The sequence below is a fragment of the Marmota monax genome, unplaced genomic scaffold, assembly GCF_021218885.2.
Source record: "Marmota monax isolate L192 unplaced genomic scaffold, Marmota_monax_Labrador192_F-V1.1 WCK01_AAM20220418_F8-fsc00152, whole genome shotgun sequence".
NCBI classification, from domain to species: domain Eukaryota; kingdom Metazoa; phylum Chordata; class Mammalia; order Rodentia; family Sciuridae; genus Marmota; species Marmota monax.
The window spans coordinates 1482419-1494618 of NW_026694348.1; the positions used below are offsets into that span (position 1 = coordinate 1482419).

Genomic DNA, 12200 nt, shown 5'->3' on the forward strand with positions numbered 1-12200 from the left:
ACGTATGAAAATAATATTTCAACAAGAATACTATAGTTCAAAAGGAATGTATTCTTATGGGACTCCGTGGGCAGGGAGAAGAAAAGAAAAGTGATTGACTTTAAAGAGAGAGGTTTAAAAGAGAGCATGAGTGATGGGGTAACAAGATGTATCTATGATGGAGGATATTGCAGGTGAGCAGTAGAAGAGAACTTGGGAAGGGTGCACTCTGATCACACCAAGGATGCCCATGAGGTCCAGCATAAAGACAGAATGATGGTTTCTAAATCTGTGCACCACATAGTAGAAATGGACAACAGAGCGAATGGCGTGCATGTCACGGCACAAGTATAGAAGCAGTTGGACCTGCATGGAGACTAAGGAAACTGATGGGCAAGGTACAGACCCAGAAGACCAGAATATGGGTAAGAATGCATCAAAGTATGGAAGCCATTTTTGGGGAATGGGAAGGAAGTAAGTTCCAATACATGTATTAATGTGGAGATTCAGAGAGAAGAGGAAAAGACAACTTGAAATGTTCAATCTGAACTTCAGTATTAGAAAAGAGCAAAGATAGAGTAGGAAGGAAGCGGAGGATTGTGGTCAAGATGAGGACTATTTTTTCTTTAACCTGTTAAATACTGATACTGGCAAACTAAGTAAGTAACCAACAGGCCATGGATGGAAAAGCAGATCTGGATTTAAGAGAAGGACAGGCATAGAGACTATCGAGGCGTATAAACACCAATGGTGTCTGAAGTCACAGTGCAAAGTTACAAGGGAATTCTTCGGCTCCACTGTGGTTAGGTTTAACAATAAAAAGTGAGAGGAATGTTATGTATTGCTTCCACTAAAAATTATCTCTCAGAGCTTGCTGCCTATTGACTCTCTTTTTCCCTCCACCATAGAATTGGCCATATCCAGATAGTGGCTGCTTCAAAAACCTGAATCTGGTGTTAAAATTCACATGGAAAGAGGACACACAGCTCATATCTAATGTGAGTAATAAATAATTAGTTGTTGCAAAACTACTTGGATTTGGAGACTGTTTATTACTACCAAATAACCCAGTCCAATCTGACATAAACCATGGGAATAAATGAGAATCCTCAAATTCAAAAGTAAAGAAAATTCAAGTGACAGAATCACACAGAACTTAGGTAATTCTGAATTTGGCATTTTATAAAAGAGAAAACCATTTAATTACATTTGCAAAGGTACTTTGACTATAATGCCTTCATTTCTGTCTTTACTCTTTCTGTATCAAAAAAATATGCATTAAAAAAAACATGCTGAATCAGATAGTAAGTCTGGCTACTTTTGGAAAATGCTTCCTATATATAATATTCAGTAAGAACAGTATTCCCTTTTACATGCAAACTATTGAGTATTCAATGTCTTTTTAAATATTACATTTGCCTATGCATTTTTTTTGTGTGTGTGAATTCACCAATCTAACACTTTTCATTAGATCACAAGAATGTGTAACATTAGAGAGTTTCTTCTAGCCTAGACATAGACAAATTAGGCTTTCTATGAACAATTAGTGGTTGATGCCTGAAAAGTACCATATGTTCACAATTCTAGCATGCAGACTGAGATAAGTAATAAAAAAGAACGAAAACAAGATCGTAAACTTTCGCTAGCCCCATAGGTCATTTAGACATATTTATGACTCCAAGGAAGCAATCGAGAATCCCGTATATCACCAAGCAATACACAATTTAGGAATTTAAGAGAAAATATCTGTCAAAATTCTCTTTTACCAAGTAAGTTTGTAACCAAAACTTGTATTTTGTGAATATCCTAATCTTTATAGTTTAAAGAAAATCCCCAAATCAATTTTCTAATTCAAGTCCAGTCCACTTTTTATCCTTTTTACCATGTTTATCCAAACTCTGAGGGTTCTCATACACCAATGCTTTCCAAGCTTAGTGTTTTTCATTTCATTTTTTTCACTCATATAATTGGAAGAGGTTTTTTTTCTTTCATATAATTGGATTACTTTATTGAGATGATTTGGTGAAATCAATAAAATGTGATTTAACGTCTGTCTATCATATGTATGGATAAGTTCCTAGATGACAGAACATCCTTGTGCATTACTCAGAAGAGTTATACTTTTGTGTTACTAACAAATGCACAATCTTCGATTCTAGAGCCTCATCTCCCTCTCCTTCTGCCAAGTATTTAACTGTCCTAGAAAACTAGTTCAGAGATTCATTTTGTTTCCAGGTTTGGACTCTTAATAAACATGGGGAATAAGCAGTAATAAAAAGGACAAGTTATTATTTTAAGAAAAATTCAAATTTGTCAGCTCAGGTACCCCTGGTTTATAATGCAATCAAACTGGATAAGGGGGCTATGAAATGGGTGGAGTTTTCTTGGACTCCATAGTTCTCCTAGAGAGTTTCATGGAAATTCAGTTTTACAGTTACAATTAGGCTTAAAACATCTGTGAATGTGCTAGAATCTCTACTGTCTCATCCTGTATGATTTTTTTTCGACCTAAGTATCTGTCCCTATAGGTTAGTTCTAATGCCCAATACTTTCTTCCTTTGGCTTTCAGATGTTTGTGATAACTTTACACATTTCCGATTAGCCCTCCTGTCCTTCTGGAATTTTCTCTGCCTCTGGACTGGAAGGGTGTTTCATGATTTCAATACCCATTCCACTGCTAGGTAAGTTATGGCATGTTTGTTTTATGTCGATTCTCTTCCATAGCTTATTACTATTCAACTTCTAGAAGGACAGAGCCTTTGTGACTACCACCTTCCATGTTCCAGTCTTTACATTAAGAGCTGGAAGTACACGTCACAATTCCTTTCAGTAACAGAGAAAACATGCATTGGGGGGAAGGGACCTTCCTGACCCAAGTCAGCAGTTCAACCCACCATGCAAACATATTTTTTAATGATGTGCATGTTTAACATAGTAAGGATTTCTGCATTTTTAAAAGAGGAGTCAAATAGCCCAAATAGCCATTACTGGTTAAAAAAACAATAGGTCTAGGAGTACAAAAATTCAGGAACAAGCAAAGATGATACTCTGAGCCTGGAGAGCAGGCTCCTCTTTATTCTGCCTTCTCACTAAGGTGTTCACATTAGAAAGCTATCTGAAGTTCTCTAGGGCAAGAGTGGCTTTGGGGATCCCCATCTGTGCCCCAATATCTGGGAACAGAAATTAAACTCAACTACTTCATTACCACTCATTCCCCTATAGTCACCAAAATAATGCAGCAAGTCTTCAATTATGAAACAAAAAAAAACCTCATGCTTTTCCTATAACTTTTCACATCTAAGTTAATAAAATGGCATAATCCGGCTCTTGTTCTGGATACCAGAAATGAATCTGACAAGCACTTCCCCATATCCCCTTTAGAGTGTGGTGGCACAAATTTGGATACATCAGAGAATCAAAGGGCTCCAAGAAGGTTCATTCACTTCAAGAGACAGTTTACAGAAGGATCTTCAACACATCAGACCAGGTATCAGAGCACAGAGATGACAGGAGCATCCAGATTCAGGGAGTGCACAGGGATCTCAAAAGGAGGGGGCATCATGCATCCTCTGCCAGTACTACCTGGGAAAAACACATGCAACATGCCAAGGGAGCTCAGGGAGAGTAGCAGTATCCCGTTTAGAATCAAATAGGCATCAAGCATCACCTCAGATCCTTGGAGGGGCTTATATGTGTCCAGTGGACATTCCAGGTGTGATGAAGTTGTTTTAATTTGTTCTATTTGTTTACTACTCAGCATTCTACATTTGCCCCAGTCATGGCAAAAGATTCTCTTCTAGTTTAAGACATTCCCGTCAGTGAGGAGATGAACATTTCCTGTTCTTCACCATTGCCCTCTCCATTGTATAAAATGGAAAGCAACCAATTTCTACTAGTTCTTGTGTTACAGACAGTAATTTATTAAAGGGACATCCATGCATCGTACAGGACTTCCTTTTATATAAAATTGGAGGACCAGCAGCCTTATTTTTTAAAATGCCAGCTTAGAGAAAGCCCCCTGGCTTTCCCTGCTATGTGTGAATAAACTGGTCCTTTAGAGGAGCAATCCCAAGGGGCCATTCAGAGGCCATCATTTCACCACGAAGACTCTGTTAAAAAGAGTAATTGGTATCAATAACACTTACCTGTATATGCAGAGGGAAAGTTACCCAGCCATAACGAGCCCAGAATCACACAGCCACTAGTTAAAACAATGCAATGTTTGGAATTTATGAGAATAAAGCCTGTCAGTAATAATGCTCTTAATCGGGCCTTCTCGATTCATTTGGCATACTCTGCTGTGTACTCACGGTTAAATCAAATCTGCCGTGTGGAAATAAGCTAAGGGATTGTGTGCAAGAGGCGAAGGATACACTGAAAAGGTTCACTTCATAAAAAAGGAATATTGTGGACATGGCTTCCACATGGCCTTTGTGACTACTGTGCTCCTCTAAAAGCCACAGGACCCTTTCACCACGCAAAATGTGGACTATAACTAAGGATACTGGAAAAATGAGAGGAAACAGTTACCATTGTACAGAAAGATGGTTCAAGCGTGAATCAATGTGGCAGGCACATCATTAAACAGACATGGGGTTAGACAAGGGAGGGAACCCCCAAACAATGACAACGACAACGACGACAACAACAACAAAGATCATCGCTTAACCTGTTTTGTCAGAGCTGGTATTGATGGTATTGGTAGTGATGGTGGTGAAGGTAGTCTTTGCGCTGTCCTTGGCAGTTACAGATTTCTGCTTATTTTTCATGGCTTCCAGTGCTTTGAGCTTCTTGGCATGTTTCGTGCCTTTGTAGTGGGCCGCAGCCTGGCTCTACAAAGGAGAACAAAATGAACCATGCAATCAGGCTCATTTCTAAACTGGCATTCTCTGTATTACTGCAAATACAGACTCCCTTTCAATAACAGGTACCATGATGGCGGTGGCCAAGCAGTGGGATTCTATTTAGAATGATGCTAGAAAGCAATGGAAATCAAGTTCTAAAACCGTAGGACAGAAACAAGAAATATTTTCTGGTTTGTCTTAAGAGAAATGCAGCTAAATATTATCACATCCATGACATTTTTTGGTGGAGCAAGTGAAAAAAAAAATTTAAGAATTTACACCTGGGTTGCTTTTTGTTCTGCCACTGAAGAGTCTGGGCTCCCAAAGATTAACAAGGGGCCCAGAAAAAGAGTGGCTCTCATCTCCTTGGCTCAGGAAATCTGTTTTCTTTTTCTACCATGTGTCTTATTAATATAGTCTCCAACGGGTGTCTGCCAGGAAAATTCAAACATAACAAGGGAAGTGGGCACCCTGGAGACTGAGGTTGAAGCTTGAGAATGCAAAAGTGAATGCAATGCCTAGGTACAGCTGGGGTCACATGGAAGCTGGGCAGTTTTATGATTCCATCTTTCTCTTTGCTACCAACGAGGGATAGCCTGAGAAATTCAAGATAGTGTCACTCTTTCAACACATGGATCTTTCATGCCACAGTCCATTGTCAGAAGTCTCCAAGGTATTCCAGCTTCCTAAAGGGGCTAATGCAATACTTTTGCCTATGCCTGTAGAGATTTTTTTTTAAAAAAAAAAAAAAAAACAGGGATATATGTTGCCCATGTTTATATTTCTTAGCACTATTTTATTTGGGGGTGGGTTTACTAAAGAGATGTGATAATTGCAATATAAAATCATCTTTAAAAAATATATAGATATTAATATTGATTTAAAAGAAAAAGGACTTTGGGCTGAAGGGAGGTGGAGAAGAGGAGGTTTGTGAGGGTGGGCAGGGAGATACTTAGATCAGGTTTTTCAGGTCAAAATCTTTACAAAAATTCATCTCCCCCCCCAAAAAAAAATCTCAGTGGCAGACTATTTCTATTAGATCAGACATTACTTCCCATGCTTATTTAAACTAAATGTTCCATTTTGCAGCAATAATAATAATAATAATAATAATAATAATATTCACATTCTTCTCTTCACTCCACCACCTGCAATGGGCAGGGTGCTGCAGTTTAGTGTCTTTTGGTAAATAAATAAATAGAGTGCACCTTCATTTGCATCATTCCAACAAGATATCTCACAGGACGAGGTACCCTTATTGAAAGAACACTGGACAAGGAAATTATATATTAGAAACAGTTTGAACAGAGAGCACACTCATGCATCAGTTACAAGTTTTCCAACAACACAGAACACCAAAAAAGGACATAGTGTGAACCAAAATAGAAGTTAAGACATGCTGTAGTTAATTAAGAAACCAGTGATAAGTTTAGGTTGGTTTGATTCTAAGTGGGGAAAGTCACTGTGATAGATAGGTTTTTGTGTCTTTTATCCTGCTCAGTTTTCCTTTTTATAAACCAAATCTTTTGGGAGCTATTTGCTATGGTCTAGATAGTTGGTCATCTTTCCTGGCTATAGAGCTTCCCTTAAAACAAAGCTCCTCTCTTCTCTATGCTGGTACCCAGGGACCTGGGGACAGAAGTAAATGTTTTTATAATGTATATTAAAAGATTGGTTATCAAATACTAGCGCTACCTCCACTTATACATCCAAAATATAAATTTTAAAGGTTTCCTAGAAAATCTACACTCAGTTTTATTTACTATTAGACAAGACCATTTTAACATACCAGAGGCCAAGTGAATTTCACTGTTGTTGAAACTAAACTTACTCCAATAGAACTCCCAGAATGAACAAAAAGAAGCAAATTCCACAAAGAAGCCAAAACCCCATTCTGCACAAGTACAGACAGAACAGGTCCCTCCAGCAAGGAAGTCGTGGTGAGGAGCAGGTGACAAAATGACCCGTAGCTGGTAGGTTCACAATGGAGACACCCAATATTTTGAAATACAAAATAAAACAAACTGAATACTCACATCCACCTGGTCATCAAATGATAGTCTCAAAGTATGCTGATGACTAGTTTAATCACACAATATCTGATTTTTTAAAAAGGTGATTGCTCCTCCAAATTTGGGGGGGGGGGATGTCAAGTGACAGAAAGGTTCAAAGTGCTATCAAGAGACCAGGGCATGTAGAATACAGGGGAGATGAAGTGTAGTGGGGTGATGGCAGCAGAGGAGACCTATGTGATTGTGATTGTGTGGGGGCTGGTGTTGCGGGTAAAGGTGGCATCCAAATTTGAAACCTGATGTAGGCAGAGAACCAATTTCTCCATTGATTTTTATTTGATGACTTTAGAATGTGAGGGTTGTTCTTAAGTTTCCCTAGTCCAAATGCTTCTAATGTATATATATTGAACCCACAGCTCACAGGTTCACCTTGATTCAGGTATGTTGTATAAAGGTGTGCTCCTGTGTCACGGCAGAAAACCCAGGCAGTTCTCTTTAGAATGGATAGATTATTCAGTGATATCTAATCTTTCTCTAACTCCAGACAAAGTTGACACCTAAATAGGAACTCTGCAGAGAGATTTTTAAAAAGGAGCAGTTTTCCAGAGATGTCTATTTGGGCCTCTTCTGCCTCATCTTTAGGCATATAGGTACAGAATGGTCATAACTTCCATAAGCATACTATGTTGTGCCTGAAATTGTTTCTGAGTATTTAGTAGTCAGTCTCTGAATCGTCATTTGCAGAAACCTGGGAACCATCCAGACACAGCAAATGATCATTTTTCACAGGAATGACTACTTGGTTAAATAAGCAAGCACGCTAATATTATATTGCATCTCACATAGATGTGATCCAAACAGTAAAATGTAGGCTTTAACCACTGACTTTGGAGGAATAAATGGGATAGCAATGCATAAATATCACTATACTAATCTTAAAATAGCATATGGCACCATGAAATCTAACTAGTCATCCCAAAGGCAAGTGCTGATTCTAGAGACAGGCATACATATTCCTATAGAATAGAATGATGCCATTTTAGATGTCATTGCCATGTCCTAACTATCAATAGCCAGTCAGACTTTCCAGTCTTCAAATTTTAACCTCCATATTTCAAAATGGCACTTTGCTTATACACAACTAAAATTTTTAAGTAGATAAATCCACAAATGGTTAACAGTTGAGAGAGAGGTTCTGTCATTTTGAAACACACACAAATTTATATTTGTACCTTTACATATTTATATGTCTACATGTGTGCAATACATATTACTCAAGAAAAGTATCAAGTTAATTTCCTTAAGAAAAAGTCCAAAAAAGGCAGTCAAAAATAGCCCAGAATTACATGTAATTGGGGAACTTCTATCCAAGAGGGGAGAACTCAAAACAGCAAATTAACCTTGGAAACCTCCTTAAAATTCCAGAACGAAAGTGGAAATGATTGCCAACTCCTTGTGATTTTTCTTTCCTGGTTTTACCTTTTCTCTCCAAGGTAATTATTGTTGCAGCATGAACTCTGACACCATTACTTTTACTTCTAAATTGAGTGCTTTGCAATGATCCAGTCTTTAAGGGTTGAAGGAAACACAGCTCTATAATAATTCTCTATAATAGTAAGTAAAAACTAAGCCTGTGGGCCGGGGTTTGGCTCAATGGTAGAGGCACATGTATGAGGCACTGGGTTCAATTCTTAGAATTACATATAAATAAATTAATAAAATAGAGGTACATCAACAACTATAAGAATATATTAAAAACAAAAAACAGCAACTAAGCCCTGTGTCATAACTTCCAAAACTTCATTATTTAGAAATATCTAAATTCACTGTTTTATTTTCATTAAACTGATTTGGTGTTAGCAATGCCTAGGTACATTCTTTTTGCCCCTCTCTCTTTAGTCTAGGGAAGCCACTGGACAGCCAACAAACAAAAAAAATCTCTCTGGTAAGCTAGCTAAGAGCACTTTTCCTGTTACTATATTTACCAAAATATTTGAAGAAGAAATTTAAAGGTAGAATAATTTCATTGTTCTTGTGGCATAGATATTTTTATTACTTAATAATATGTCCCATGTAGAACATTTAATAATTTCTTATCTTGTGATTGTATGGTTAAATTTAAGTAGCAGAGTACATTAAGAATAAAATGAAAATTGACTCGCATTGTGTCCCAATGTAAAAAAAAAAAAAACATGATTCAATTAAGAGTATTCTTTGTGAGCGCCAGTGATTGATGCTTTACTTTGAATGTTTTTCTGTCTTCTGTGCTCTTCAATACAGGAATGAACAGTAGCAGCCATGGGAACAGAAAAAAAAAAAAAGATAATACTCCCAAAGTAGAGTGATTTTCCTACACCACTGGGAGGAAAACATCTAAACATAGAGAAAAGGGAGAGGCATGTCACATTTTCTCAGATACATTAAGTTAAGTCTAATTTTTATAAGCAAAGAAGATACTTTTTTTTCCCCCACTAAGTACTAATACAGTTAGGAGAACTAATCTAGATGGATTCACTTATCTTTTCAAAGCTTCACAAGTCGTCTACAAACTTCGTGATCTCCAAACATAAAGTATTTAATGTTTTCAAGTATCAAATGTGAATAATAAAATAGTGGGTGCTTACTGGAATTGAGAAAAGCATAATTTGAGAGTTTCTGCCTGGTTCCTGTCGTGGAAGCAACCACTGCTTTTGTATAGGTGGAACCTAAACAGCTGCCTCCTTGAATGCTAATGATGGAGCCCTGTTTGGGGGGGGGGGCATGAAACAACAGTGGGATTTGGAAACTGGCACACAAGGTTTCATCCAGCCAAAAAGAATGTAGACTCTGACTAAATTTGAGCAGTTCTTTTTTTTTTTTTTTGGATGGATGTAAACCAGAGACCTTGAATGAGTTTTAACCCTAGTGATGTAACTGCAAACATTTCAGGTTTGTACAGAACAAAGCAAAGTCAGGAAAACCACTCTAACTACTCAACCAGTGCACAAAATCCCTCCATAATGCCCACAGCTTAACACTTCTCTCAGTCTGTGCTTGTCACATACCATTTATAGAGGGTTGGAAGGAATTAAAAATGTTGAATCTAATTATGTCTAAGGGTCAAGTTGTTACGGGTGTTGGTGTCAGCAGGAGAGAAAAACTTGCATCCTGGAAATGACATGCATACTTCCTCTGATCCTCCATTCTGTCCACTGGTCAATGTACCCCACCCCCAGTCACAAGGTCTGCTCTCTAGCAAGAACAACCACTAATAGGGTAGATAAATGAGCCACAGCCCTCCCTCTCATTCTCATGAGGACAATGCCACAAGAAGAAATCATTCTCAAGTCCTTGTATGACTAATTCCCTCTGCCTGCAGTGCCTCTGTTGCCTGGTAATGTTTTAATGTCACCCCCCTCTGGTATTGGGTGGGCCTGTATTATGGCACTGCCATAGAAGGGTTAAGTGCCTGTGTCTCCAAAGAGCAAATCTCATCACACAGAATGGAAGACCTGATGATACTCATCATTCTGTCCCTAGGATCTACTGTACAACTCTAAATAGTTGCCTGTTAAATGCACGTTGAATTAATTTCACATTTTGATTTTTAAATGGAAATATGCATATGGTGTCTCAACGGATTTTGTGTGTGAACAGGGTTCAACTTAATTCTCTGCCATTCTTTGGCACTTTGCCCTATCTGTTGAACACACTTCAGGGGATTTTTATGGCACTTAATGCAGGAAAAGCATCTGGCACAAACACAAACTATTATTTTTTTCTCTGGGAGGAAGCTTATCATCAACCACAAATTGTGCTATTTATGGGAGCTCTCTTCACATGGGATATAGCAAGGGAATAATATGGAAATCGTTTCACTTTTTAAAATTTTAATGAATAACTAACAATTTCCCTTTTATAAAATCCAGGAAAATACAATGAATGATTTCAATGATGACTCTGTGTTTTAAAGGCTTGTAAACGACCAAATTCTTTTAAATACATACAGAAATTCCCAGTGCTTGAGAAATACTACTATTGTTACTACCACTTATAAACTTTAAATTTAAATATACTATGTTCTAAAAATATGCAGGAATTATGACATCATTAACTCATTTTCTTCCCTACAAATCCACATAATATATACCCTGTATTAGCTGAAGAAAAACACTGAGAGAAAAGACAAAATTTCCTACTTCTCCATAAACTACTATAGGGCTCCCATCTATAGTTTTGTTAAACTCTTAATCTGTAATTTAAAAAAAAATCCAAGAATCATTCTTTTAATAATCTTATCCCAAAGATTACCTCTAAAATGTGCAATTATTAAGGAGATCCATTGGGTCCACAAAATAATGATTTATATTTGATCCTGATGTCCTGTCCACATTAAACACCATAACAGTTGTCTGTACTTTCAACGCACTGGGAAGCGATGGAGAATGAGACCACAAATATCCTCAGAACCTGGACCTCTGTAGGTAGAGCCCACCCATCTTCACATTTTCTATCTGTTCATTTATTCAGAAAGGATTCACTGAACAGTTATTGTGGGCCAGACATAATTGTACCACGTGGTATGGTGATTATAGATGAAGTCGAGACTGCAGCTAAATTGGGGAATTAATCAGCAACAGATGGTAACTGAAGTCACTGAGAAATGCCATTTTGTAAGACAAATTAAAGATATTTTTCCATTTAAACACTGAAACGTAATCCTCGGTCAGCTGCGACATTTGAATGAATGAACTAAGATTGCGTCTGACAGTGGACAGAATAACATATTTACACATTCTTTATCCAGCCACTGTATACTTCAAAACTTAGCTTAAGAAAACAAAAAGACGTTCCTTCCAGTGCTTACTATCTCCATGATTCAATGAATCTTTTCTCATCCTCACACCAGAATACGTTAATCAGAAAGAAAGAACACATTTCTCTCCGCCACATAGAATATTTCATCTCTTCATTGGTCTCTAGAGGTTAAATTCATAATGTTACAAGTACCATCACAGAAGAGCAGACTGGAGAATGGTAAAACCCAGCTGCAGAAAGCTATAGTAAGGTGTCCTCAAAACCTGGCAGTAAGGTTGTTCTGAGTTAAAATTGTAGTGGATGGAATTAGCCTCTCACAGGAACCTTATTAAAGGGCAGGTCAAAAGCAGGAAGGCAGAATGGGAGTACTAATCAAAGGCTGACTGAATGTAAAAGAGCAATGTCTTAATGAATATTATTAACATGTCTAAAGGAAGACGATGCTAGTTGAATAGGTTTCATCCTGGAATCTAGAAAAAAAGGAAATTTACAGATTAATTGCATGTAAGATTCTTTCTCTTCCCCTGATAAATACAGGAGAAAAAATGTAACACCACCTGATCTTATT

General features: G+C 37.5%; 1 protein-coding gene across 4 annotated transcripts in view; it reads right to left on the minus strand.

The window, feature by feature from the left end:
• Window positions 1-12200, minus strand: part of Znf385d (zinc finger protein 385D) — an 843102-nt gene that overhangs the window by 79535 nt on the left and 751367 nt on the right. For all 4 annotated transcript variants that reach the window (XM_058586568.1, XM_058586567.1, XM_046467733.2 and 1 more), the window contains one exon: window positions 4649-4811. In XM_058586568.1, the coding sequence (XP_058442551.1) occupies window positions 4649-4811 (163 nt within the window). The remainder of the gene's footprint in view (window positions 1-4648; window positions 4812-12200) is intronic.